General features: G+C 37.1%; 5 protein-coding genes and 1 pseudogene across 10 annotated transcripts; 3 read left to right on the forward strand and 3 right to left on the reverse strand.

The window, feature by feature from the left end:
• Positions 1-276: 276 nt before the first annotated feature.
• LOC117636564 (UDP-glycosyltransferase 74G1-like) lies at positions 277-2669 on the forward strand. Its single transcript, XM_034371119.1, has 2 exons — positions 277-968; positions 1817-2669. Exons 1-2 carry the CDS (start codon positions 309-311, stop codon positions 2534-2536), a joined length of 1380 nt encoding a protein of 459 aa, XP_034227010.1. The 5' UTR covers positions 277-308; the 3' UTR covers positions 2537-2669.
• Positions 2670-3623: 954 nt separating this feature from the next.
• On the reverse strand, positions 3624-4821 carry LOC117636565 (annotated as a pseudogene).
• An 889-nt stretch (positions 4822-5710) lies between these two features.
• Positions 5711-8057, forward strand: LOC117636566 (protein SHORT HYPOCOTYL IN WHITE LIGHT 1-like). The gene is made up of 4 exons (XM_034371121.1): positions 5711-5963; positions 6077-6319; positions 6430-6495; positions 7553-8057. Exons 1-4 carry the CDS (start codon positions 5802-5804, stop codon positions 7706-7708), a joined length of 627 nt encoding a protein of 208 aa, XP_034227012.1. The 5' UTR covers positions 5711-5801; the 3' UTR covers positions 7709-8057.
• Positions 8058-9001: 944 nt separating this feature from the next.
• LOC117636592 (tubulin alpha chain) lies at positions 9002-11542 on the forward strand. The gene is made up of 3 exons (XM_034371167.1): positions 9002-9413; positions 10020-10625; positions 10729-11542. The coding sequence occupies exons 1-3, from the start codon at positions 9321-9323 to the stop codon at positions 11380-11382; spliced, it is 1353 nt and encodes a 450-aa protein (XP_034227058.1). The 5' UTR covers positions 9002-9320; the 3' UTR covers positions 11383-11542.
• A 962-nt stretch (positions 11543-12504) lies between these two features.
• On the reverse strand, positions 12505-15261 carry LOC117636593. Of its 2 annotated transcripts, XM_034371170.1 has the most exons (5): positions 14865-15261; positions 14072-14295; positions 13654-13761; positions 13423-13497; positions 12760-12868 (listed from the first exon to the last, which is right to left on the reverse strand). In XM_034371170.1, exons 1-4 carry the CDS (start codon positions 15091-15093, stop codon positions 13453-13455), a joined length of 606 nt encoding a protein of 201 aa, XP_034227061.1. In that variant the 5' UTR covers positions 15094-15261; the 3' UTR covers positions 12760-12868; positions 13423-13452. The 2 variants fall into 2 exon arrangements, with proteins under 2 accessions (XP_034227059.1, XP_034227061.1); XM_034371168.1 differs by lacking the exon at positions 13423-13497 and having other exon boundaries at positions 12505-12868; positions 14865-15148.
• A 7666-nt stretch (positions 15262-22927) lies between these two features.
• Positions 22928-27412, reverse strand: LOC117638128 (pyruvate kinase isozyme A, chloroplastic-like). Of its 5 annotated transcripts, none has more exons than XM_034373231.1 (8): positions 26577-27411; positions 26334-26421; positions 26051-26241; positions 25709-25827; positions 24972-25215; positions 24580-24814; positions 24174-24484; positions 22928-23080 (listed from the first exon to the last, which is right to left on the reverse strand). In XM_034373231.1, exons 1-8 carry the CDS (start codon positions 27117-27119, stop codon positions 22958-22960), a joined length of 1854 nt encoding a protein of 617 aa, XP_034229122.1. In that variant the 5' UTR covers positions 27120-27411; the 3' UTR covers positions 22928-22957. The 5 variants fall into 5 exon arrangements, with proteins under 5 accessions (XP_034229122.1, XP_034229126.1, XP_034229121.1 ...); XM_034373235.1 differs by having other exon boundaries at positions 23062-23080; positions 24133-24484; positions 26577-27410; XM_034373230.1 differs by lacking the exon at positions 22928-23080 and adding an exon at positions 23134-23557 and having other exon boundaries at positions 26577-27412.

The raw sequence follows: 27412 nt of genomic DNA on the forward strand, positions 1-27412 counted from the left end.
AAAAATGTAACCATTGGATTTAGTATTAATCAAGAGCTCCTATTATATGCAATTTCAACTTAAAAGAAACCGTCTCACCTTCATATGCAAGGGACCATGTGTAAAGATGAATTATGAACCCTCTAAAAATTGGGGTCATGTGCAAGGGCCCACCTTGCACGCCCCTAAAACCGTCTTCCATAGTTTTCTAGAACTGCAGTATCGTGGACAGTTTGTGCACTTCATTTTCCCCTATACAATTTGCCGCTACCACTTATCCGAAACACACAAATTTCAATTGCCTTCTAATTTCAGGAGTAGACAGAGAAATGGAGAAAGGACAGATAGCCTACAAAGGTCACTGCTTGGTCTTACCCTTTCCGTGCCAAGGCCACATTAATCCTATGCTCCAATTTGCCAAGCTTTTAGCTCACAAAGGAGTTAAAGTCACACTGGTCACTACCCGCTATGTCCACAAGACAATGTACGGGTCAGCATCGAGCTGCATAGAGCTGGAGCTGGAGACCATCTCCGATAGCTACGACGAAGCCGGGAGAGGAGAAACAAGCATAGATGCCTATTTGGAGAGCTTTCGGAAAGAAGGGTCAAAAACTTTGGCTGAGCTCCTTGAGAAGCTTTCAAGCTCAGGGTCCCCAGTTGATTGTGTTATTTATGATGCTTTCATGACTTGGCCTCTGGATATTGCCAGGAAGTTTGGAATAGCTGGGGCTGTTTTCTTCACACAATCTTGTGCTGTTGAAAACATCTACTACCATATCCACGAAGGACTTCTGAAACTTCCTCTTGCTGATGATCAGTCTCGGATTTTGCTTCCCGGGTTGCCACCACTTGAACCTCTGGACTTGCCATCGTTTGTATACGATTTTGGGTCTTACCCGGGTTTTTACCAAGCGTCTTTGGGTCAGTTCTCTAATGTTGACAAAGCTGATTGGATCCTCTTCAACACATTTTATGACTTGGAAGAACAAGTGAGTACGTAAGGAAGCTTTTTTTTTTTTTTTCCCATTCTTTTTTCTCAACTGTCATATATGATTAATTCTTGGGCTTCTTAGATCTAGGTCAAAAACGATTAGTTATCATTGGGTTTAGTCCACGTGTTTTTTTATTTTAGATGTAAATAAGGAAAACATATTGAAAATATAAATTTAATGCATTATTTCCTAAATTGCATTTCAGAATTTAAATTTTGAATTTTATTCTTGATAAATCGTGTTACCTGTAAGTTAGGAACATAAATTACAAGACTACCTATAAATTAGGAACATAAATTAGAATACTACCTATAAGTCAGATACAAAAATAGACAAATCAAATTTTATGTTACCTATAAAAATTAGAACATAAATTAAACATTGTCGAAAATATGAAAAACAAAAAAAAAACAAAAAAAAAAAACATATATACCTATGCAATAGGACACCGTAAACAAATGCATTTTTTCTTTGTCAAAACATTTAGAGTTCGAAGGAGCATGATTGGAGGTAAAAACGTGATTTTTGGGATATGTTTGCTATATTTTCCTTTTCTATTCAATGCCAAATGTTGTAAATAGCTAATTATTTTGACATTAATGACTATTATCCGATTCAAGTTACAATGGGCAACATTGAAACAAAAATAAATAAAAAGATTACATCAAAAAACATTTAAAAATGAATGTAATCATATGTGGTACAAAAGTCAAATGACTTAGATCAAAGTCACCAAATCTGAAGATTAAACCCAACTCCTTAATGAAAATTTGGATCTATATCAACTTTTCTATTAATTTTTATAAGCTTCAATGAAAACTAATTGGAATTTATTCTTTGCTTAGGTGGTGGATTGGCTGGCTAAGTTTTGGCCACTGAGGACTGTTGGACCAACTATACCATCCAAGTACTTAGATGAGCGACTTGAAGATGACAAAGAATATGGTGTCAACCTCTTTAAATCAGACAATGATGCCTGCATCAAATGGCTAAACGAAAGGCCAAAAGGGTCTGTTGCTTATGTATCATTCGGCAGTTTCGCGGAACTAGGCGTTGAGCAAATGGAGGATCTTGCTCGGGGTTTGAGGAGGAGCAAAAGTAACTTCTTGTGGGTGGTCAGAGCATCAGAAGCAGCTAAGGTGCCAAAAGGATTAGTCGAGGAGACATTGGAGAAAGGTTTGGTGGTCTCATGGTGCCCCCAAATGGAGGTTTTGGCTCATGAGGCTGTTGGATGCTTTGTTACACATTGTGGTTGGAACTCAACTTTGGAGGCTTTGAGTTTGGGGGTTCCAATGTTGGCAATGCCACAATGGACTGACCAAACAACCAATGCCAAGTTCATTATGGATGTGTGGAAAATAGGGCTCACAGCTCCATGTGATAAGAAAGGGCTTGTGAGACCAGAAGTAGTGGAACAGTGCATAAGTGAAATAATGGAGGGAGAGAGAGGGAAAGAAATGAAAATCAACGCCCTCAAGTGGAAGGAGTTGGCTAAAAAGGCAGTGGATGAAGGTGGAAGTTCTGACAAAAACATTGATGAGTTCATTTCAAAGTTGGTTCAGTGATGGCTATGTGTTAGAAAAGCCACATGAGTAAAATAAAAACAGCTTTTAAGCACTACGTGTGGTGGTTCCAATAATATTGTATGCCAGATCTTATCAATGGTCGTTGTCATCTTATAAATATTTCTTTTCATCCTGGTATTTGTTTTGGGATACTTTGTAAAAAGTATTAGGAAGTCAAATTTTAGTAGTGTATTTTATCTTTAAATTGATAGACAATCAGAAAGGACTATCCAGATCTTAGAAGATATGCTAAGAGCTTGTGTTTTGGATTTTCATGGAACTTGGGAAGATCATATTGCTTTGGCAGAATATGCTTATAACAATAGTTTCCAATCCAGCATCGAAATGGCACCATATGAGAGACTCTATGGTAGACCATGTAGATCACCTTTATGTTGGGCAGAAGTAAGTGAAACTGTGTTATTAGGACCTAATCTTGTACAAGAAACAACATAGAAGATCAAAACTATTAAACAACACTTGTATACAGCTCAGTGTCGATAAAAGAATTATGCTGATAAAAGAACAAGGCCATTGAAGTTTAATATTGGAGATTATGCATTCCTTAAAGTTTCACCTCGAAAGGAATTAAAAGATTTGGAAAGTCAGGAAAATTAGCCCCACGATTTATTGGATCTTTTGAAGTACTACAACGAATTGGGGAGGTAGCTTACAAGTTAGCACTACCGCCTCAACTTTTCGAATGTTCATAATGTGTTTCATGTCTCTATGCTTCAAAAATATGAACTAGATCCAACACATGTTTTAGATTGAGGAGAACTAAACATAGATGAACAATTATCTTTTGAGGAAAGACCAATACGGATATTAAATCATAAAGAACAAGTGTTGCGAACGAAAACTATTCCACTAATCAAAATTCTTTGTTTATATGGGAATACATAAGAGGCTACATGGGATTAGAAGTTGAGATGAAAGAAAAATATCCAGAACTTTTCCTTGACTCGGGTACGTTTCAAAATTTGGGAGACGAAATTTCTTTTGAGGATGATAGATTGTGAAACCCCATATTTTTAAATATGTATATTAATATTTCATAAAATTAAATATTTATAATTATTAGTTTTCAAAATTGTGGCAATGCCACCATTGGAACCCCCAAACTCAAGGCCTTCAAAGTTGAGTTCCAACCACAATGTGTAATGAAGCAGCCAACAGCCTCATGGGCCAGAACCTCCATTTGGGGGCACCATGAAACCACCAAACCCTTCTCCGATGTCTCCTCGACGAATGCTTTTGGCACCTTAGCTGCTTCTGATTCTCTAACCACCCACAAGAAATTAGTTTTGCTCCTCCTTAAACCCCAAGCCAGCTCCTCCATTTGCTCAACTTCAAGTTTTGCCGCACTGCCAAACCATACATCAGCGACAGAGCCTTTTGGCCTGTCATTTAGCCATTTTATGCAGGCAACATTGTCTGGTTTGAATAGGTTGACACCATATTCTTTGTCAGCTTCAAGTCTCTTGTCCAAGTAATTGGATGGTATGGTTGGTCCAATTGACCTCACAGGCCAAAACTTAGCCATCCAATCCACTACGTCTTTTATTTTTAACTGAAACTTCGAACACTTGTTTTTCAGAATCATAAAATGTGTTGCAAAAAATCCAATCAGCTTTGTCAACAATAGAGGACTGATCCACTGCCATTTTACAGATAGCCCGGCAAGACCCCGAAAAGTTTCCAAAGGATGGCAAGTCCGAAGGTTCAAGTGGTGGCAACCCGGGAAGCAAAATGTTAGACTGACCATCATCATCAACAGCACCAGCAGTACTAAGAGGAAGTTTGAGCAGTCCTTTGTGGACATGGTAGTAAATGTGGTTAACAGCACAAGACTGAGTGAAGAAAACTGCCCCAAATATTCCGAACTTTTTGGCAACATCTGAAGCCCAAGGAATTAATGCATTATAAACAAGACAATCAACTTTGGACCCTGCAGAGCTTGATAGCTTCTCAAGGAGCTGGGACAAGGTTTGTGACCCTACTTGCCAAAATCACTCCACATAGGCAGCTATGCTTTCGGCTTGCGCGCTCCTTCCTTCGTCATATCCATCGGAAATGGTCTCCTGCAGCAGAATATTGCAACTAGATAGTAATCCTGCAGCCTGCATAATTGTGTTGTAGACAAATTGGGTAGTGACCAGTGTGACTTTGACTCCTTTGTGAACTAAAAGCTTAGAGAACTGGAGCATAGGATTAATATGGCCTTGGCTGGGATAGGGTAAAACCAAACAATGAGCTTTGTAGGGGCTCTGTATTTTCTCCATTTCTGCAGTTTACACCAAAATTACTAGATTCTAGCTCTGCACATTTGTAGTGACTGTAAATGGACAATGAGGACAGTACCAGCTGGTTGTGAGTTGTAACCACTATTCTGGTTGCTGCTCTTGACTTGCAGGAGGCCAACAATTTGCTCACAGAGGAATGGAGATTGAAAAATTATAACTACCTTTCTTGGTTGTGATGGGATCTGGATCTCTTGACATTGGCTGCATATATGGGCCTGCAGAAGGAAGTAGTTTGTTCTGAATTACACATGGGGCAATGCATATGTCTGTGTTTGAGTTGACTTGGCTTGGACAAATTAGGGATCAGTCCCTTACAAAGGGGAATAAGAGTGGATGGCCTCATTCAGTGTGTATTGTTAGAAAACTAGTCTGCAAGACTTTCCTCAATTGTATCATATTGAGTGACTATTGAGTAGTGTTAATAGTCTTTGATACACTTTCACTAAAAGGAAGGGACGCTTTCATTAAAATTTAAATAATAAAAAACACTAGTATTGGAGACTTATTTTCATCGTCCCTTGATATTTCTTTAACTTGAATTAGCGCCAATGGCCGATTATATTGACCTTGCTAGTCTTTCGATAAGAGGCAATGATCTATTTTGTCGTCAATTCAATTGAAAAAGATAAGAAAATAAATGAGATAATGAATTGAAATAGAGAAAATAAAATAAAGTTATACGGGAGGGGAAAGAGAGGGATGCAAGTTGGAGGGAAGGATTGGCGGCCGACAAGGGGAGGAAGGGTGCCACCGCCGGCAGTGACAAGGAATTTTTAGTTCAAAAAGGGTAAAATTGGATTTTAGAGTTCACAACAATGTGGGAGGGTGTGGCGAGCATTTAGCTGGGTGGCAATAGAGTTCCTTTTTCAGCGAAGCCAATCTCAAACTAACCAGTCATTCCATCTCAACTACCTTGACCTCTCTCTCTCTCTCTCTCTCTTAGTCTCATTCACCACACCATGCTCTTCTCTGCAACTCTCTCACCTTCCACTCTTTCTTACTTCCCTCAAACACAACAATTGCATCTTCCTCGCACTCTCAATCCCTATCTCAAACCGAAAAGTTTCAGTCTTCAATTTCAATGCGCCCAAGCCTCCAGACGAACCCCTAATTACCCTCAGGTCCTAACTCTCTCTCTCTCTCTCTCTCTCTCTCTCTCTCTCTCTCTCTCTCTCTCTCAAAATCACTCTCTACAATTCTAATCAATTAACCCTTTGGACTCTTCATTTTACAGGGCGGCGCAGATAATCTGGTTGATGATCCGCGCAACTGGAGCCGTTCGATCAACTCCGAGGTCGACCGGCACTATAATTTCGAAGACGATGATGAAGACGATGAGGATGACGACGATGATGAAGAAGAAGATAGGAGTTTGGATTTATTGGTGAGGTTTGTTCAGAATATGTTCAAGAAGGTCTCCAGGCGAGCCAGGAGGGCCGTACGATCAGTTCTCCCCGTCTCAATTCCCACCAAATTGGTAACCATTGATTATAAATTTGGGTTCCATTTTTCAATTTTTCGAAAGAAAGCTGGAATTTTTATAGCTGAATTGTTGAACTGTTTTTTGTTGGCTTGGCTCATACACAGGTGGGGTTTTCTGTTAATGGGGTGCTCATGCTGGCATTTTTATGGGTCTTGAAGGCATTTCTTGAGGTAATTATATATGCAATCCACATTCATGTATACAAACTTCCATTCATTTGGTTATCAATGAACTGTTATGGGTTTCATATCCATGTGAGTTCATGATCAATTGCATGCTCTTGAGTATTGTTACTGGTTCTTTTAAGGGTCTTTTCCCAGCACGTTTTGGTTCTCAATTCATTGAGCAAAGATGTTAGTTTAAACCCCCATTCTGCATACACGGCTGGTAACATTAGCTAGCGGTGTGGCCTTCTGTTTTTCTTTTTATCCCCTACCAAGTTTAATTTATCAAATTTGTGTTCTGTTATTTTACTGAAATTTTAAAACTTAAACCATTTGTTGCGTGTGTGATTATTCTTCCTTAACACCAGTTTGCAAAGTGGTCTTGTTTCTTGATACCACAGGATTTTAGAGTTACTGGACTCGACACAGGCCATGGTTCTTTTCTATGAATAAATCTCAAAAAGAAATAAAGTTGATTAATAGTAAGGGAGAAATAAAATAGTATCTCTGCTGTTGCACTTCATCAGATAGCAGTTTTGCAATGCAAATGGTAATACTTGCAGCACTTTGATTCTTTTATCGTCTTTGTGGAAAGCTTGGTTACAGATGGGAAGAGTTAGCTCTTTGTCAAAGCTGATTCATCTGGAAAGAAGAACTCAGCAGGCAAAGTGTCCTAGTAATGGTTAACTCTGCTTGGTCTATGGTTAGTAGCCATGCCTGAAGCTGCAGTTGTATAGGCATCGTTTTTTTTTTCCTTTCCAAAGCCTGGATCTTTTAGTGAGTGCTGCATTCTCTATGTTTAGAAGACCTTTGACAGATTTGAAATGTTGACAGTTGTTAAAGTATATGGCTTTTCAAATCAGACTGCTCTTATAGTTGGCGATCTTATTGAGGGCTCACTTGTGGTGTCATACTAGGCATAGAAAACAGTATTCAGTCTTATCTGCGTGTTTGCATCAGGCATGAGTCATATCTGTAATTTATTTTGACTTATACAGCACCTGGATGGCTTCTCCTTATAAAAGCTTGTTATGACCTTTCTCTTTGTCTGTTTTAAATCTAGGTTGTTTGCACCCTTGGAAGTCTAGTGTTTGTAAGCATCTTACTCATCCGTGGGATATGGACTGGAGTAACCTACGTACAAGAAAACCGCAACCAGAAACTCCGCAATTTTGAAGATGAAAGCCGTCCGTGGACTGGCACACAGCCGGCAACCTGATACTTCCACTCAAAGAAGAGAGTTGTTCAACTATAATCTCACACCAGAATAGGAGGAGTATACAATAAACAATAAAGGAGGACTACTTGAAATCAAGGATGATGAGAAGATAGCATAAAAACCATGGTTCTTGTCTGGAAAGAATTATAACTATGATGTAACTTCCTGCCTGAACAGGTACACAAGATATTCTTGTGATTTTGATTTAGCACCATGTATAATAGCATAGCAGGATAAAATTTTGTTATACGTTTTGGGAAGGTGGGATGATGGTTGGGTTCCCCCTGTATGATACATATAATGTCGACAGAAATCCTGTCAAAAATGAAATTTTCCATTGTGAGCTGCATGTAGGGTCCTGTTTGGTATAGCATATACTCGTCTGATTTCATTATCTTCGATTCTTTTCATTGTTATAATGATAGTTCAATGCCATCTATATTGACTCATTTTCTCTATTGGCATGTGAAAATAATCAGTTCATAAATATTTTACAAGATCATTTCAAGTTCCGCTGGATTTCTAATCTCTTAAACGTTCCTTCACAAGTGAGTGACTATCAGCAATTGATGGATATCTAGAGCTGCCAACGCCGGACCCTAGCATTCTTCTTGAAAGTGATCATCTGGCCACCAAACCAAGGAAATAGTCACTGTTTCATTAGAAATGATATTGCCAATGGTAAATCACATTCCCAAGGGAAGCTTTTCCATAGTTGCCATGCCACCAGTGACAAAGACATCTATTGGGCTAGTTGGGTAGGCCCGGGATTGCTTTGCTTTGGCTACACATTTGCGTCCCTTCCCGCATTATTATCACCATTATCATACAAAGTATTTAGTGTTGGCCGCATGAATTTTTTTAATTATATGCTTTTTAAATTAATAATATGCCATATCTTCTAATAAATCCATATTTTAGAATTTTCTTTTTACTTGTATTACCTGGGAAAAAAAAAAGTTTACGAGAGATTAAATATGCAAAACTCCTAATCAATTCAAAAATCGAGTTCGATTCAACTAGATTTGAATTGAAAGTCATATAATTTGTGCTAAGAGTACCAACTAACTATTAATTTAGCATTATTTTCATAATGTTGCACCTTTTGTTATAAGTTTTTGTCCAACAAAAAAATTTTGCATTTGAGATTTTCATTCCCGTTCAATTTTTTTGTTTTGAAAAAAAAACCGTAAACCATAGCTAAGTACTCAATTATACCTGTATTACGCAAATAACCTTACTACTACGGTCCTTCGGCGGCAAAATTTAATTTTTAAAACCAAAAAAACAGAGAAAGACAACTGTGGTTAAAAGAGGTGGTTAAGCCAGGCCAGCATCACATCAGAGACAGCCAACGGTCAATTCTGGGCCGTCCGTTCCCTCCCAATCTTAACCAAACCCTAGACCTCAGGTTAAGTTTTGCATCTGCCACTTCCCATGTCCAGTTATAAATACCTCGCCCAAAGCCCCCCCTCAGATCTCATCTCAATCTGAAAAAGAGGGCGTCTTAATAAACGCCTTCGACTTTTCTTCTTCGTGAGAGCCTCTTCTTCTTCTTGTTCTTCTTATTCTCAGATTTCTTCTGTTTTTTCCTCGCGTTTAATCGATCAAAATGAGAGAGTGCATTTCGATCCACATCGGTCAGGCTGGTATCCAGGTCGGCAATGCCTGCTGGGAGCTTTACTGCCTTGAGCATGGCATCCAGGTAAACTCTCTCTCCATTTCTCTATCGATGCTGTTCGTATATTTACTTGGATTTTTGATCTGTGATTTGTTCTAGTTTTGTTATGTTTCTGTTAGATCTGTAGCTTTTATGCTGTAATTCTTTGTGTTGATCAGATCTGTGAGTTTATCTACATTTTATTCAAAATTCAGTTAGATCCGTGTTTTTCATCAATCGATTGAGCCTAGAAATGTGAGTTTTGATTTGCATAAAAAATTAACATTATTAGTGTTGTAAGAAACCTTGTTTCGCTCGGATCTGCTGCCAGACAGATCAGATCTGCATAATTTCTAATAATGGATTTCGTACTATTTGTTAATTGTACCAATTTGTTCCTCACTCGCTCAAATTTTGTAGTGTTTTTTTTATTTCTAAAGGTTTCTTGTTTTAACATTGGATAGATAAGTGTAGATTAATTAGCTCTCTGCTCAATTAGCTAAAATTTGTTATGGGCTTAGCTTTTATTGTTAATTATAGTGTGAACAGCCAATCTTAAGTTATATAAACAATTGTTATTTATTAGTGTTTATCAGCGTAGTTATGATTGGATTAGTATATTAGTTTCTAATTATTTGCCTTCATTTACAGCCTGATGGCCAAATGCCTGGTGACAAGACCGTTGGTGGAGGAGATGATGCCTTCAACACCTTCTTCAGTGAAACCGGAGCTGGCAAGCATGTGCCTCGTGCAGTCTTTGTTGATCTTGAGCCCACTGTCATCGATGAAGTGAGGACTGGAACTTACCGCCAGCTCTTCCACCCTGAGCAGCTCATTAGTGGCAAGGAAGATGCTGCCAACAACTTTGCCCGTGGCCACTACACCATTGGCAAAGAGATCGTTGATCTCTGCTTGGACCGCATCCGTAAGCTTGCTGACAACTGCACTGGGCTTCAAGGTTTCCTTGTGTTCAATGCTGTTGGTGGAGGCACTGGCTCTGGTCTCGGGTCTCTTCTTTTGGAGCGTTTGTCTGTTGACTATGGAAAGAAGTCAAAGCTTGGGTTCACTGTGTATCCCTCTCCACAGGTCTCTACATCTGTGGTTGAGCCCTACAACAGTGTCCTCTCCACCCACTCTCTCCTGGAGCACACAGATGTTGCTGTGCTACTCGACAATGAGGCCATCTATGATATCTGCAGGCGTTCTCTTGACATTGAGCGACCCACCTACACCAACCTCAACCGTCTTGTGTCTCAGGTACAGAAGACTATCTGGTGCATAAGTTTAAGATAAATAATTCGGATCTTTTGGATGTATTTGAAATTTCTTGTTATTAAATGGTTTTCTCTTTGTTCTTCAGGTCATTTCCTCTTTGACTGCCTCTCTGAGGTTTGATGGTGCTCTGAATGTGGATGTGACTGAATTCCAGACCAACTTGGTGCCATACCCCAGAATCCACTTTATGCTTTCCTCTTATGCACCAGTCATCTCTGCTGAGAAGGCTTACCATGAACAACTCTCAGTGGCTGAAATCACCAACAGTGCATTTGAGCCCTCGTCTATGATGGCCAAGTGTGACCCTCGCCACGGCAAATACATGGCTTGCTGTCTCATGTACCGTGGTGATGTTGTGCCCAAGGATGTGAATGCTGCTGTTGCCACCATCAAGACCAAGCGCACCATTCAGTTTGTAGACTGGTGCCCTACCGGATTCAAGTGCGGTATCAACTACCAGCCACCCACTGTTGTCCCAGGAGGTGACCTCGCCAAGGTTCAGAGGGCTGTGTGCATGATCTCCAACTCGACCAGCGTTGCTGAGGTGTTCTCCAGAATTGACCACAAGTTTGACCTGATGTATGCCAAGCGTGCCTTTGTGCACTGGTATGTGGGTGAGGGTATGGAGGAAGGAGAGTTCTCTGAAGCCCGTGAGGATCTCGCTGCCCTTGAGAAGGATTATGAAGAAGTCGGTGCCGAGTCTGCCGAGGGTGAGGATGATGAAGGGGATGATTACTAAGAAGTCACAGATTGAAGTTTCAACTATCCTTTGTTGTTATGCTTTGGATGTCGTTTTCTGTCATGTGGTGATGATACCTGTAAGACTTGTGTGTTAATGGTTTTCATTCTATATGCAATGTGATGATATGGTTTAGAGTCGCCGGATGTTTTTTTAGCTATTCCCAGTTCTTGTTTATTATCTTCTTTTCTGAAACCAACCCCCACTCACTCGTGATTGGTCCACTTGTGAAGGCCAATTGTTGGCCTAGCAACTCCCATTGTCCAACAGGTGTGATCAAGCAAGCATATGTCAATGCTAGAGCCATTCTTGGTCTTTTAAAATTAAATTATTGGCATAAAGAATTGAAACGCTATAAAAAAAACAAGAACAAAAAACCAAGAAAGAAAAGTGCGAGTGAGATTGTTATTGAATAAAAAATGACTAAAATGAAATGGGTTATTGTTGATTGTTTGGCTGTAAATTGGAATCAAATTCAGAACTAGAACTATATTTGGGTTTAGGCATTAGACTTGTAGTTGGTACTTGCGTTTAGATGACTATTAAGGTGTCGAAGCAAAGAGAAGCTTTGCATGTACCAGAAGATGGCAAGGCTGAGATTGATCCGGTTTACTTGAGGGAGACCAACGGGAGAGAGAAAATGCCATTTGAACTCTGGTCTCACGTGTGAGATACAACTCCAGACTTTGTTTTTGTTTATACTTTAAACCACAAGGAGGGGATGAGGAATTTGAACCCGTGTGCTGAGTGGAAAGCACGTCTTCTCTAGCCAACTTGGCTAAGTCTGTGTATCACTACTCCAGACTACTTGGTATTTTACGCTCAAACCAAAAAATGGTTCAAGTTGGACTAGCAATATTCACAATGAGTCTTTTCTTTAATAAATTTGAAGGGAGCTTTTTACAAGGCACCCATTTAAGTTTAAATACTCACTATTTACTCATCTTTAAATCATTTTTTCAAATCTTTTATTACTCTTAAATAATGGGAGCCCAACAACAGCATCGACTTCCACATGATAACCTATGATATAAGCATAACCTTTGACACCTTAAAAAAAAAAAAGGGTTAATTTCATTTTAGTAATTGAACTTTCAGCCACAAGACATGCTGGGAGCAGAGTTTTCAATTTTAACATTTAATTACTTCAGGTAAATATTGTACATAAAATGTGCAAAAAGAAACTTGATTCAGTACATATTAATGTTCGAGGCCTATTAGCCCCAGAACAACATCGCAATAAACAGCAGAGAAAGTTATTGATAAGTTAGAGATTTATACAGAGAAAGAATAAACAAGAGCCAATAAAATAGTTGAGAGAAACCTGTATTTGGATTCTAAGTTATGTGAAAGACTTTGTGCTTCAATTTACACGAGGTGCTATTTGAGAAATCCTTTCGTCTTCCAGAAGTTCATACGGATCAATGTATTGGGGTGGTGATATTGGCGAACTGCTTCCGTCGTGGATAAAAGTTGATCCAAAGTACTGCCCAACAACATTGGAGGATCAATATCTTACAGTTGATACAATATAAAGACTAGCATCCCCAAACACACCCACACACACACACAAGCCAACACTTCCCTAAACAAGTGTCAAGAAACTTGAAAAAATATGCTTCACAGAACAATAAGAAAGAAAGAACAGAACTCTTAAGGTCAAAAGGTCACAAGATGTTCGGGAATCACTTCCATACGCAAGTTTTTTTAGTCATTATCATTATACAATATGAACCTTGCAAACTATTCTCTTAATAACTTCCCTACTCCTGTGAAGTATACACAGTTGAAATATGCCTTCCTATTTACAATAAGTAATGGTTTCGCCTAACATGCATCTAGCTTGAAGAAACCTCAATATCATATAAGCAGCAGTTCTTGACTATATACCAACAATGTTTCATGTATCAAACAGGTGCATAACATGTCAGACAATAACTTTTGTCTTACATCTTAACAGCTTAAACTTTTGAGAATAGCAGTGAACTAGAAAAGATTTAACATTAGTATCAAATGGAGATTCTAAGTTCGAATCCTTACACTTGTCAACCTCTCAATTTATATTGAATTCTACATGCTGGGCTCTTCAGTCGTAGGGAAAGGCCCCCTCTCATCCTAACAACTTAAGTTTTAGGGAATAATGGTAAACTAAAAAAAATTAACAATTCTGAAGTGACTGGCATTTGCCAACAATACACAGTGAGATGTGTCTGGATGGTGCAAACATGTATAAAATTATTAACCATCTGAAGGTCATGGAAGAAAGCTTACCAAGTAGAGAGCAGAGAAGAGTGCTACAGTTATAAGTATTAATGGCCAAAACCCCAAGAAGAATGTCCCCCCAATTGTCAGCAAGAGTCTGGCCCGAGGGATTAGCCCCTAAAAACAGATGAAGAAGTTACTGATCATTTCCTGGGACTCTTGTGAGTGTATGGTCACATGCACAATGCAATTTAGGACCACTTGAACAAATAAGGGCAGTGAATTATGCTGAAGCTAAATATGAATTTTTGAAAGAGTAAAAACTGAACACTTGGTGCTACTCATCTCATGAACACATAAAAATGAATTCCATTTCATTAGAACTATTGAATTCATTTTAGGATCAACTAATCTAACACAGCCACTTCCAAGGAAAACTACGAGCAAATCATTTTATAAACCAATAATGAAATATAAGTGATTCAACCTCAAGGCCTTCACTGTTCAACTGCATGGAGCGCTCCCTTTGATTAGCTAGGCTTTTCTCAATTTCAGTTGAGACCGCATTTCTAGTTGAAAAACCTCTATCTTCTTTTCCCATCTCATCATTGGCTCCATACTCAATCCTCTCTTTTTCCTCAAGCAAAGAAGTGGGAGTCATACCCCTCCTCCTTAATTCCTTCATAAACAGTGACTCCGGAGGTTCTTCACCTGAAAGTTTGAAACATACGTTTAAACTGAGGAACATATGAATGCAACCATTCCCTTCACATCATTTAAGAAAAGCAACTGACCCACTAAATTACTCCCAATTGGGGTTGTTTTTTGCCAAAAAATACCACAAAAATTTCCCATTTGTTCTTAATTCATAATAATTAGTTTTTCAATTTTAACTACCTAGCAATTAACTAACTTTTCCTAGTAAATGTTAAAACTGATCACTGATTTTTCATTTATAAACATTAAGGCAACATAAACTTCTTATCACTATAAGAAAGAAAATCAAAATTGGCTCCTTCACTTTTCATACACAATAACAAAACCCATATTCAAAACCGCTCCCCCAATCTATCCATGCATGCTACTCAACCAAACCAAACAGCGGATTACTTCCAATTTCCAATTTTTCTTTCTGGTGGTTCAGAATTGGTCGCTACAGAAAACACTCATAAACAAGTCGGAATTATACTCATAAAGCACAAATCTTTGGTTCATAAACATCCTAAATAAGAACCACAAAACAAAATTGAAATAAAAAAAAGAGAATTTGAAGAGCTTGCCATTGCTTTTGTTGTCGCCTTCTTGAGCTTTGCAGCAGACCCTTAATCTCCTTCTCAAGTAATATCCAGACCCCCGATAACTTGACAACCTGATAGAACTTTTCCTGGACTGGATTCCCGAGAAAATCCAGCTGGATTTTCCCTGAAAATTTGACTGGGAAACGGGCATAGGGGAGAGAGAGGACTTCAACATTTGAAGAGAAGCCATCTCAATGAGAAAATATTTCATTTCGTTGCCGATAGCTAAACCAAAAAAAAAGAACTGATTTTTCTTGAGAGCGAAAGCTTTGTTCTAGAGTAGAGTAGAGGTGAAGAAGCAAGTGGTGACAAGGGGTGCTGGTGTATTTTAGTGGCCGAAAGTTGTTGGTGCCTAACTTGCGCGGGAGATGGCGTGGGCTGCTTCTTGTGGCTGAAACTTGCGGTCAGAGAGAGAGAGAGAGTGACATTATTCACTATTTTTTTACCCTTAAGCTATATGCACCAATCTTTTTTTTAATCTTCTTTTTTGGGCATTTTCTCATTTCTTCATGACATGTGTTATTTTTTTTGTCATTTTCTTTACACTTAAAGGGGTGTATTCAATTAAGATTTTAAAAGAGTTTAAAAGTTTAGATGTATTCAATTCATATTTCAATTGATATTAAAAAAATACATCGAAATCTGGGTGTATTCAATTATGACTTTATAAAAGTCAAACAAAATTTAGGTGTATTCAAAAAGTAATTTATTTTGAATGAATTAATAAGTTGCTCAATTTCGTTAGAAATTAAAGTGGTAAATATAAATACAAAAGGCTCTGACAAATCTTATGTCAACCCTAGAAACTTTGAACGTGCTCTACGCTTTCCAGTCATTGAACGTGTGTGCTTGTCAAGTGGAGGTAAAAAATCTCTTCTCTTTTCATGTATGTATGATCTTTCATTGTATGTTTGAATATTTGTTCTTGCTGCACATCACCATATATCGATGAACGATAGCATATATATATCGATGTATATCATAATATGAACAGTATATGAACAGTTGCTGCTTGAATACTTGTTGTTGTTACCGTCAGATATAGATGAACATCAACGTATTTGCTGCTGTACATCAAAGAAGTTTTCTACGCTTTTTCAACTTTTCCTTTTTCTTTTTTTTTTTCAGTTGCTATTATTATTATTTTATTATTCTATTTTATCATATATAAGGTTTAGGATTGCTGTTATTATTATTATTTTTGGTTGCTGTTATTATTATTATTTTTTAATTGCTGTTAATATATATTTTTATTTTTTATTTTTTTTTATTTTTTTTTGGTTTCTGTACATTATATCATATAGATGATATAGTCTTCTTCATCGATCTATAGTCATTCTTTTTCTTGTTTTGTACAATATCTGTATATATCTAGTCTATGCCAAAACAAAAAGGAAAAAATTATCTTCATATATAAGTGAAGGAAAAACACCTTATAACCCATGGACCTCAAAAGAGAGATTCTTTTTCTTTTGATTAATGGTATTTTATTTTAATCTATATGTTATTTACAATGTTATATGTGCACTTCAGATTTTTTTTGTTATTAATGGAGATGGAATAAGTAGATGCAGTACTATGGAATGGAGAAATCGAAGAAGGAAAAGAAGAAGAGGAAATGGACGATGAAGAATTAGAGAGACATTATCAACAACCCCCCAAAAAAAAAAAACCATTTTAGAACTCTAACAAACTCTTTTAAAATCTATGATAAAACTCTAACGAACACCATTAAAATCAATCTAGGAATTCAATCAAACTCTACATGGAGTTTATAGAAATCAATTGAAATATATTGAACTCCATAAACTTAATAACTCCGTTTAACTCTTTTAAAATCTTAATTGAATACACCCTCCTTAAAACAATGCCAAACAACCTACCTTTTGTTTTCCATATTTACCCTTATTTGATGTATTGACTTTACTTTAATTTATTAATTTTTTTACAGCTTTCTTAATACTTTGTAAAAATTATTATATTCATTTATTAAATATTAAAAAAATCAAAATAAAAAACCTATCTCAAGTCGTCCCCAGCACCTCCATCTTCCCCACCATCTCCTTAATGCCACCCATCCCCACCACACCCCACCCTACCATGCCTTACCCTCTCCTCACCACCTCCCTATACTCTCTTCCTTCTCTCTCCCTCTTTTTCTCTCTTCCCCCAATCTCTCTTCAAATGAAACCAAGACCAAAGGCAGACCTAAGCGTAGAGGAACATTTATGAAATATTAAACAAGGTCTTATTATTATAGGTTTATTCCTACTCAAATAAATATTAGCCCCTTGCACCAAATAAATATAGCCCACATATTCATTGTTTTTTTTAAAAAAATAAATAAATTAATAATAGCCCAATCTAAGTAAAGTAAACAATAGCTCAATCCTCTATTTAAAATAAGCCTACTCTGCAAAGGACCCACCAGTGTAGTGGTTTGGAGTATTTACTCCCTCAGGCAAGGTCCTGGGTTCAAGTTCTAGCATCCGTGTTGTGTGTGTGAGTTTAATATACTATCGCCCCTTTCAATAGGAAAGGTCCTCCAAAAAAAAAAATTAAGCCTACTCTGAAAGCATATAGGAAATAATAAACGTCAATCCAATCCAAACCTATATAAATTTGATTAGAAGCAAAACTCACGCTCAGGCTCTACCAACTTGAGCTATTCTAATCGTACTGATATTGGGCTACACCCACATAGAGCAAACATCAAAAAATTTCTTCTAGCCACCCAAAACGCCATATTTGAATCTTGAGAGCCTAGAAGAAATAGTTTTCCTCCTCTTAAAAATTGTACCAACCTATCTTGAGTGGGTTGTTCAATCTTGCTAAGTTTTTCTTTTAATATATATATATATATATATTCAATTTCCAATTTTAATTGTTGTTGTTAAGTTTTTATGATTTAGGGTTTGAGTGAAAACTTTTGGAGATTGTTGATATATGTCTTATTTTTGCAACTTGAATTATTAATTAGCATATATGATCTAGTATTTTTGGGGAATCCACTTATTGTATTCTTGTTGATGAAGCAAAAGATGCATCTAATCAGTGGCGAGGCTATGCAAAGGGCAGGCTGGGGAGGCTGGGTAACTGCCCCAGCCTGCCCAACCCAAAATTTTTCAAAAAAAGAAGAAGACCTATATGTGTTATAATCCCAGCCTAAAAATAAAAAGAATTAAAAATAAACCATACCCATATGTTGCCCATCCATGTGGTCCCATCTTTTCTATCCTTCTCTTTGGCCATTAGACTACTTCTCTCTCTCTCTCTCTCTCTCTCTCTCTGTTACCAGACAGCAGCAGCAAGTTTCTCTCTTCTTTTTTTGGGCCAAATCCTTCCTCTATTGGCTACATCTTCTTATCTTGGGTGGGCAACTTGGCAACAACATCTTCTCTTCTCCTTTTGTCACCAACAAGGTATTATTCTCATTCTCTCCTTTGCTATATATCTTTAATTATAGTTTTAATTTAAAATTGAGTATTCTAGGGTTTAATTAGGGATGAATTATAATTTTGAGATTTTTTTTGAAATTAATTAGGGCTTTGATTAGGGATGAATTATTCTAAAGCTTTAATTTGAGATTTTGTTAAAATTGAGTATTGTAGGGTTTAATTATGGATGAATTATAATTTTTGGTTTGGTTTCATTGAGATGCTATTATGAGAATTTGTTTGATTTTTTGTTGGTATATGTTATTAATTTTTTTTTCTAATTCATAGGCTATCTTTTATTATGTCGGATCACAATCGGAATCCCAAGAGAACAAAGATGTTATAGATTGCATGTTGAGGGAGTTAAATGATAGATTTCAGGAGCAAACAGTTAAACTTCTTACCCATAGCTCACCATTGGATCCTCGTAATTCCTTCAAGTCATTTAATATTGAGCATATATGTAAACTTGCCGAGAAATTCTATCCTGCTGATTTCCTTCCACATGAGTTGAAAGCTTTAGAAACAGAGCTCATGTATTTTCAAAATGATATACATCGCATTCCTTGCTTTAAGGAAACCACTACTCTTCCTCAGTTATGTCAACAATTGGTGGAAACAACTTTGGCAATAAACTATGTTTTCCTTGACAGGTTGATTCGGTTGGTGTTGACCCTTTCTGTTTCTACAACAACAACAAAACGAGCTTTCTCATGTATGAGAATTATTAAGAATCGACTTCGAAGCACCTTAGCTGATAAATTTCTTGCTGACTGTATGATCCTCCACATTGAGAGAGAGTTTGCAAATAATATCGATAATGCATCAATAATTGAGGAATTAAGAGTTCCAAGCCTCGCAGGGTTAAATTTTAGATTTAAATAGTGTTCTTTTCTATTGCATTGCATTTACTTTTGGTTTTAGTTTTAGATTTTGTATTTGTTGAACTTTTATTTATGGATAGAGATGCATTTGAGGGTAAGGCTCATTATGTCCCCCCTGACTAGGTGTATCTTTTTATGTTTATTAATGAAATTCACTCGTACCGTCAAGTTTTGTACGTAAGTTTTGCCCAACCGGCTTTTTAATTCTGGAACCACCACTGCATCGAATAGAGAGCAAACGGTCATTTTTTTAAGATTTGTTGATAAGGATGGTTTTGTACGAGAACCTTTTTTTTTAGATTGTTTGGTATTTATTTATATTTTGTACTTCTTTGTGTTATATTTGCTCGTAATATGGCTTTGTTTGATTTATAAAATTTTATTTACATTTTTGTTTCAACAGAAAAAAAGCTTATAATATATCTCCTCTATAAAAAATAAAAAAATTTAGCATACTCCTATAAAAATTCATGGATCTACCATTGACCAAGACCCTACAAGTTTTGGCTATGATAAGAACACCCTCAAGGCCATGGCAAGCATTGGCCATTATATTAAATTCCGGTTTGAGGACCATCACCAAGCACCACCAACAACAACCACCCATCCCAAATTTAAAAATCTCACCTTAATTGCAAACTTTATTATGAGAAATAAACAAAATGATTTTGATGGATTTTGATTTTGATTTTGATTTTTTTTTTGGGTGAGAGATGTCATGTTGTTTTGGGTGTGAAGGTCTGGCTCTCTCAAATGATGAGAAGGAGGGTTGGATTTAGGGCTGCAAGTCTGTGATTATTTGAAAAGAGAGAAAGTTGTAAAAAAAAATAATTGACTGAATTGAAGTAAACAATAAAATCAATACATCAAATAAGGGTAAATATGGAAAACAAAAGGTAGGTTGTTTTATATATTAATGGCATTGTTTCAAGTGTAAAGAAAATGACACATGTCATGAGGAAAAGAGAGAAAGTTCAAAAAAGAATGTTACTAGCATTCCCCTATAAATAATGTTACTCTTACCACATTTTTATACCACATTCATATACCATCTTATGAAGCAGCTGAGGTAGACAACCACATCAATTAAAATTATTTAATATTTTCTTTTCTTTTATGATTTATTCTAGTATTTGTTTTTCTAATTGTCTTAATTAAAATACACTTCATTGATTTAATTGATGTGACATAGAATATGGACATGCCACATCATGTGGTATAAAAATGTGGGATAAAAATGTGGTAAGTGTAGCATTACTCTTCCCCTATATTCACAAGCTTCAGACAATTCTAAGCCATCATTTGATGATTTTTAGAGAATGTCATTAATAAATTTAAAATATAATAACTAAGATGTGGAAAAAAAAATGTTATATAAGAACAATAATAATGTATGTGGGAGACACATACATCATCATCATCGTGTGAAACATGAGTTATATCAAATAAGGACAAAGTGAGACAAATATGTAATAATATTCATGTCTAAAGTAAATAACAAATAAGTGTCGTTATTTATGCCATATTTATTAATCACACTGTTTATTATCTTCTTAATATAGGAGAATTTTTATATATATGAATTGAGAGGCAATCTGTAATGTGGTCAGCAAATATCATGTAATTAGCATTATTGATCGTTATTGATAATTAAATAAAAAAAGCGATTCTAATATCAAAAGTACGTTGTATTGTAATATGATAATGTATTCGCCTCACAAATACAAAAGAATCAAATCTAGCTTTGTGTTTCTAGCAATGTCACTTAAGCTAGAGCTAAGAGTGGTTTCAAGTTGTTAAATTAGATATTCTCCTCATAAGCCTTTTAATTCTAAAAATAAATTTTAAATTCGAGCTTTAACTTGCATTGAAGCTCCGAAAGCAAATGCATTTTAAAAAGAAAGACATTGTGGACTAGAAGCCAACACAGGTGGGAAATAATATCATTCCTTTTGGCCTTTTCTAGTCACATGATATCATCTTACACGCCAAGGATTTCTTTCCTGTTTATTCCAGGAAAGTGGCAATATGTGCGGTCCAACAATTCCTTGACTTTAAATGAAAATGACAAAAATGGGTCTGAATCTACAACAATGAACACTAATGCATTGTCAGTGATGGCCCCTCCTCGATCGTAAATAAATTCATGGTGAATTATTAACTGCTGAAATATTTATATGTACCTTCGTTTCTTGTAATAACCATTTCAACATGGTCGATGTGTTATTATTGACAGGAAAAAAAAGAAAAAAAAAACATTTCACAACAGAGTTGAAAGAAGCTTATATTAAACGGGGAGGATAAATAGGTCTTTGTGTATAGACTAAGAGCATTTCCAGCAGTTAAGGCCGGACTCGGGCTGGGGGGGTTTGGGCAAAAAAGTGGTTTCCAGCAACAAAATTCAGCCCGGACAAATGGTGGGACCCAGCAGACTGGGCTGGTTCGAGGGCAAAGCTGGCCCGAGGGCAAAGCCAGCCCGAGTGCTGGCCCGAGGGCAAGGCTGATGTTAGCGTGCTGACGTCACGTCGACGTCAGCCCCGCGTCCAAATTTTTTTTAAATCGTCCACGTGGCGAGCGCTAGGCTCTCCAATCATATTTTTTCCAGCAATCCAACAGTAGCCAATGGTTGTGCAAAAAAAAATGAAAAAAAAAAAAAGGATACAAATTTAAAAAAATTACTGATTTTTTTTTTTCTCTATACCTTATTTCCATTTTCAACATTTAAATAAATGTCTTTGTCCTTTTACTTTTATTTATTTTTATATTACTCCATTTACTTAAGTTTACAATGTAAATAAGGAAGTACCCCCTATTTGGATTCAAATAAAAATACTAGAAAATCAAATTCTCATCAAATCAAAATATGAAAAATCGGTTTTAGTGCAAAATACGATTTAAGCTAAAAATGATGGCTCATTAAGTCAATATATACTTCATATTAAAATTTCATAAAATCAAGTTTTCTTATTTGATGTGTAAGGAATAAAAGCCGCCAAAAATTATCTTGAGAAAATGATTATTCCGAAAAATCATTTTTCATACTTAGTCAATATTGCACCTCTGCTACAAAAATTCTGGGTTCGCCAATGTCTATAAATATCAACCAATACTCTTCACTTTTAACACCAAATCCTCATTTTTTTTTTCCTATAAATACCAACCAATACAACTAATAAAATAAAATCTTATCCGAAAATATTATCCAATATGAATAGTATTGACACGTAGAAACCAAAAATTGTTTAAGTAAAAAAAGTTGTGAAAAAAACAAAAAAAATGAATAGTATTTGCATGTCAAGCCTAAACTGCTGGAAACACACTTTGCTGAGGGAGGCTAGGGCAGCCACTATTCACGTGAATAGTAGCTGCCCTAGGGCTCCCCTTGCCATGGCAAGGGGCTAACTAGTGGAAATGCTCTAAGACCCTCTCACAATGACTCAAGTTTTTGTTATGTTTTGCAAAATGGGTTGGAGTTGGATGTAAGCAAGAAATTTGAGATTCTTTCTTGCCGCAAAAGCAAGTATTACGATACGTTATAATCATCTTATGTTACCAGATAGTCTCGTAAGACAACGTGTAAGCATGTGAAATCTGTAAAATGATTAGATTTCTTTAGACTTCAATACTTGGAAGCGAAAGCTAGCCGCGGGCTGAGATTACAGTCAAAACTATCCAAAGCATCTCCATAGAAAACCAAAGTAAATTTTGGAAGCTAACATTCTTCAAGAACTTGGGCTTCTTCTCAAGCTCCTTGCTAGACTGCACCAATCTTTGACAAGGGCTCACCAGACTTAACAGCAATGTGGGAGGAGTGGCAGTCAAGAAATGGTGCTTGTCTATTTCTAATATGGTCAAGGTAGCTGATCAAGTTGATAACCTGAGATCGAGGAAAATGGATAATGAAAATACATAACAGATTGTTTTAGAGGAACTGAGTTTTGATTTCATGTGGCGTCACGGTCATAGGTATAGCAGATGAGATGTTAGCATTTCTATATAACTTTTTACTTTTATTTTTATATAACTTTGGGCGAAACACTAATTGCTTTTAACCTCTCGAGCTACAACAAAACAACACAACACAGGCTTGTCTGCTCAACTCCTCCACTATCCTTGGAAGCAAAGCCTGGGCTCAGGGTGTGAAGCCAGTCAAGACATCTAGAACCCAAAATAAGAATTGGCCGGCACAATTCTCTGAGGACTTGAGTTCCTTCTCAAGCTTCTTCTTACCAGACAGCCTATCAGTAATCTTTGTGAAGAAATCACCACACTTAACAGCAAGGTGGGAGGAATGGCAGTCAAGAAATGGAGCTTTTCTATTTCTAATCTGACGAAACTGGCTGATGTTGATGACCTGAGATCGATGTAATGAAAGGAAAATGAAATACATAATAGATTATTTTAGAGAAATTAATTGAGTTTTGATTTCATGCTTATCTGCAAAGTGATTAGGTTTCTTTAGACTTAAGACTTTGTAGCAACAAAGGATAAAGTAAACGAGTCCACAACAAAACACAGCTTCTTTGTCCGCCCAACTGCTCCTCCACTATCCTTTAAGCAAAGGCTAGTTGCTGGCTCTGATAATAGTCAAAAGTACCGTCCAGAAAACTTTGAAACAGAAAAATAATAAAGTTTCGTCAACCCCACCATTCTTCAGGGGCTTAGGCTCCTCCTCAAGCTTCTTACCAGACACAGACAGCCTATCAATAACCTTTGTAAAGACCTCACCACACTTGACAGCAAGGTGGGAGATGTGGCAGTCAAGAACTGGAGAGTGTCTAAACAAAAGTTAGGATTTTCTTTTACTAAATACAAAATCCAAAGCTTGAAAACACAACCTAGGGTGCTACTAAATTGCAGATACATCTACTATAGTACTTCCATGGACTCAAAGATTCTATTATTACTTTGTCTTTTTTAATATATTACCTTGAACAAAAAAACAGTTCCTCCTAAGCAATGGTCTTCACCTGGATTGATTGGAACGTCATTGGACTAGCACTAGAAGGAGTGACATCTGAGACTACCAAGACTGAATCTCCTTCTTTCACCAACCCCTTTGATTTTACGAGATGGATGGTGCTTGAGATGTTAGACTCCATATCATCTGATAGATCAGCAAGAAGTGGAATAACTCCCCACTGCAAATTCAGAGACATACGGGTGCTTTCCTCATTTGTGAAAGCGAATATGGGAGGGTTTGGTCTGTTGCGTGACAAGAGCGATGCCATGTGTCCATGCTTGGTGTACACAAAGATTGCATCCACAGCAAGGTTGTTAGCTGCACAGAGAGCGTACAGGTTGATTAAATGTTAGCTGACTTTCACAAGAAACTAATTGAGGAAAAGAGAGGCTGTGGAAGAAAAGTAGAAGTACCCAGTTCAACAGCAGAATTGCATATCTGCTCAGCAATGCGATCAGGCAATGAGACTCCTAGTTGACGTGGAAGGAGAGACCCTTGTCGGTTTTCCTCACGACTTGATGATTCCATTCTACTGCTGGTCATTTGAAGAACAGAAAGAGCCTTTTGTCCAAATAATCCAATTGCTGATTCCCCAGCCAACATCAAGGCGTCTGCATACTGTCGAACAGCTTCAGAAATATCTGCCACCTTTTGAGAAAGTAGTCATTATAAAGACTTTCCCACAGCAAATAACCCGAGAAAACAGGAAATCTTTTTCTTTGATTGGTTTTTCTCTCTTACTGCTCCACATGCTACAAAAATAATCATTATAATTAGAGTAGTTTTAGGAATATGCTATTAGTACCTCAGCACGTGTTGGAGTTGGATACTCAATCATTGACTCAAGAAATTGAGAAGCTACAATAACTGGCTTGTTTAGCTGCCTGCAAACTTTGGTGATTTCTTCTTGGACTGTTGGAATCTGTTCAAGTGGGATTTCAACTCCAAGGTCAACCCGAGCAACCATGATTCCATCAGAAGCCTCTATGATTTCTTCCAACTTCTGAAGGGATTCCAAGCTCTCAATCTTAGCCAAAACTCTTATGGATCTGCAAAAGGGAAATCTCAATTTTCACATTTTGAATTCCAAATGATTATAGGCTTAGTAGCTAGATAGGTTGATATAACTATGTGGCTCCTAAAAAGAATGGTAAGGATTATCTGGTTGAAAAGCTACAGAACTCATTTTGGCATGCCAGATGACTCTGGTAAAATGGAAAAGTAAAGTTACAGGCATTTCATTGTTGAATGATGATATTGCTGAAGCATGTAGAAGTTTCATAACAAAATTGGAAAACGAAAAAGCTAACCAGAGATATTGATACAGTTGAGCTCAGCCTTACCCTCACATGCACTTAGAGCCCAAATAAAGGTGCTGAATTTAGAGTGTAAACTTGAGCAAGTACGAAAGTGCTTTCAACCACATTATGCAAAAAACAACTTAAACAGATAATTTAATCTGGAAATTGCAAAGAATCCATCATATCATGCAAGGAAGAAAGTTTCCATGAAATATTGAACTATAACTGTCTACTTCCATACGTGGCTGATTTGGTAGAGAGGTAATTCTTCAAATGCCTGACAGATTCAGCATCATTTACGAAGGACATGGCAATAAAATTGACGCCTTCAGAAATTCCAAATTCAATGTCAGACCAATCCTGTAGAACAGACAGAAATAAACATGAGCATGGAAAGGTATTATAAGAATGTATGTCAGTATAAGTATATAAATAAACAAATAAACAAACTTAAGAAGTCTTTCCCTCCCCCTAGTTAGTAGGTTCTGCAATAGTGCTAAGGTTTGAAGTTTAAGGATTTAAATTCATTAATAGGCCAAAGAGTTTGAAAAACAAAATGCAAGAATATTTTATGGATACTGACCTTGGTTGACAGAGTAGGGAGCTCATAGTTCCTCTCCACAAGCTTCCCATCTCTCCAAAAGCTGAATTTTGCTCGAGGCAGGAATAAACCGGGGTCTGTGCACTTACAACGCAGGTCACTTCGTAATTTTTCAATGACTTCAAATCGTGCCATTCCACCATCAATAACAAGTTCATCACCCACTTTGATACCTGCAAACAATTCACTTGCAAGCCTCAATGAAAAATTCATCCACTACTACGATAAAACCTGCCGGTTATACAATTTGCAATAAAGTCACTACCTTCTGAGAAACCTTCATATTTGGCTTGAACTGTGAATGGAACAGAACCATCAAATTTTTCATTGGTAAATAGCCAGATTGAATCCTCCTGATATTGCAAGAAAAATAAAAACAAGTCCATCAAATTGACTTCTTTTTATTCTGCATTTCCTTCTGATGACAGATCATGCATCAAATAAAAGGCCTAACTCTCCTACCTAGGAAGCAAAACCAATTAACCAGTGGGGTTCAGTTAATTTTTACCTGAACTTTAAGAGAAGATGGAGCTCCATGATCAACAACATGAATCTGACTGCCTTCAGTATCAATCATGACCGAGACAGAAAACCCCTTTTCCTCATTCAACTTCTTGATTTTCCTAATCACATCGCGGTGCCACTCCCGCGTATTATGGCACATATTGAGCCTAGCCACATTCATCCCTCCCAAAACCAGTTTCTCCAAATCCTCCAAAGAAGAACAAGCTGGCCCAATTGTGCACACAAGCTTGGTCTTCCTCAACCCCAAAAACCCCTTCTCCCTCAACTCCCTCTCTGACACCGCATCGAGCTCCAAAGTCCTCTCCAAACTTCTCAGATTTCTCACTCTCTCTGATTCCTCCAAACCAACTTGCACTGCCTGCACTCCAGCCCCAACCTTACCCTTGAGTTTCTTTCCAATACAAGACACCCCATGATGCAAAACTGGTACCCCAAAAACTTGTTTCTCTAAATTAACTCTTGGGTTCTTAGATTTGATATGAAAACATGTATGAATCGAATGGCCAGCCACCGCCATGGATTCCATAAAAAGATTGAACTTGAACTTTTTGATCAATATCAGAAAGACCAAGATGAAAAGAAAAAAGAGGGTAATCTTTCTCACTAATAGAATACAGGGTTACGAACAAACCGATTTCTTCGATGAATAATGATGCTTCTTGGATCGAAAACTCCGTCAAGATTTGGACTTTGTTCGGAGTTTACAAGAAGAAGAGGAGGCAGAGAGGGGTTGAGTGACAGAGTGAAAGAATATTCGTCAAAAAAGAGAAGAACATGGACCAAAAGGAAACAAATTTACAAAAGAAAAAGGAGAGCAGG

The sequence above is a fragment of the Prunus dulcis genome, chromosome 8 (assembly GCF_902201215.1).
Source record: "Prunus dulcis chromosome 8, ALMONDv2, whole genome shotgun sequence".
Lineage (NCBI taxonomy): Eukaryota > Viridiplantae > Streptophyta > Magnoliopsida > Rosales > Rosaceae > Prunus > Prunus dulcis.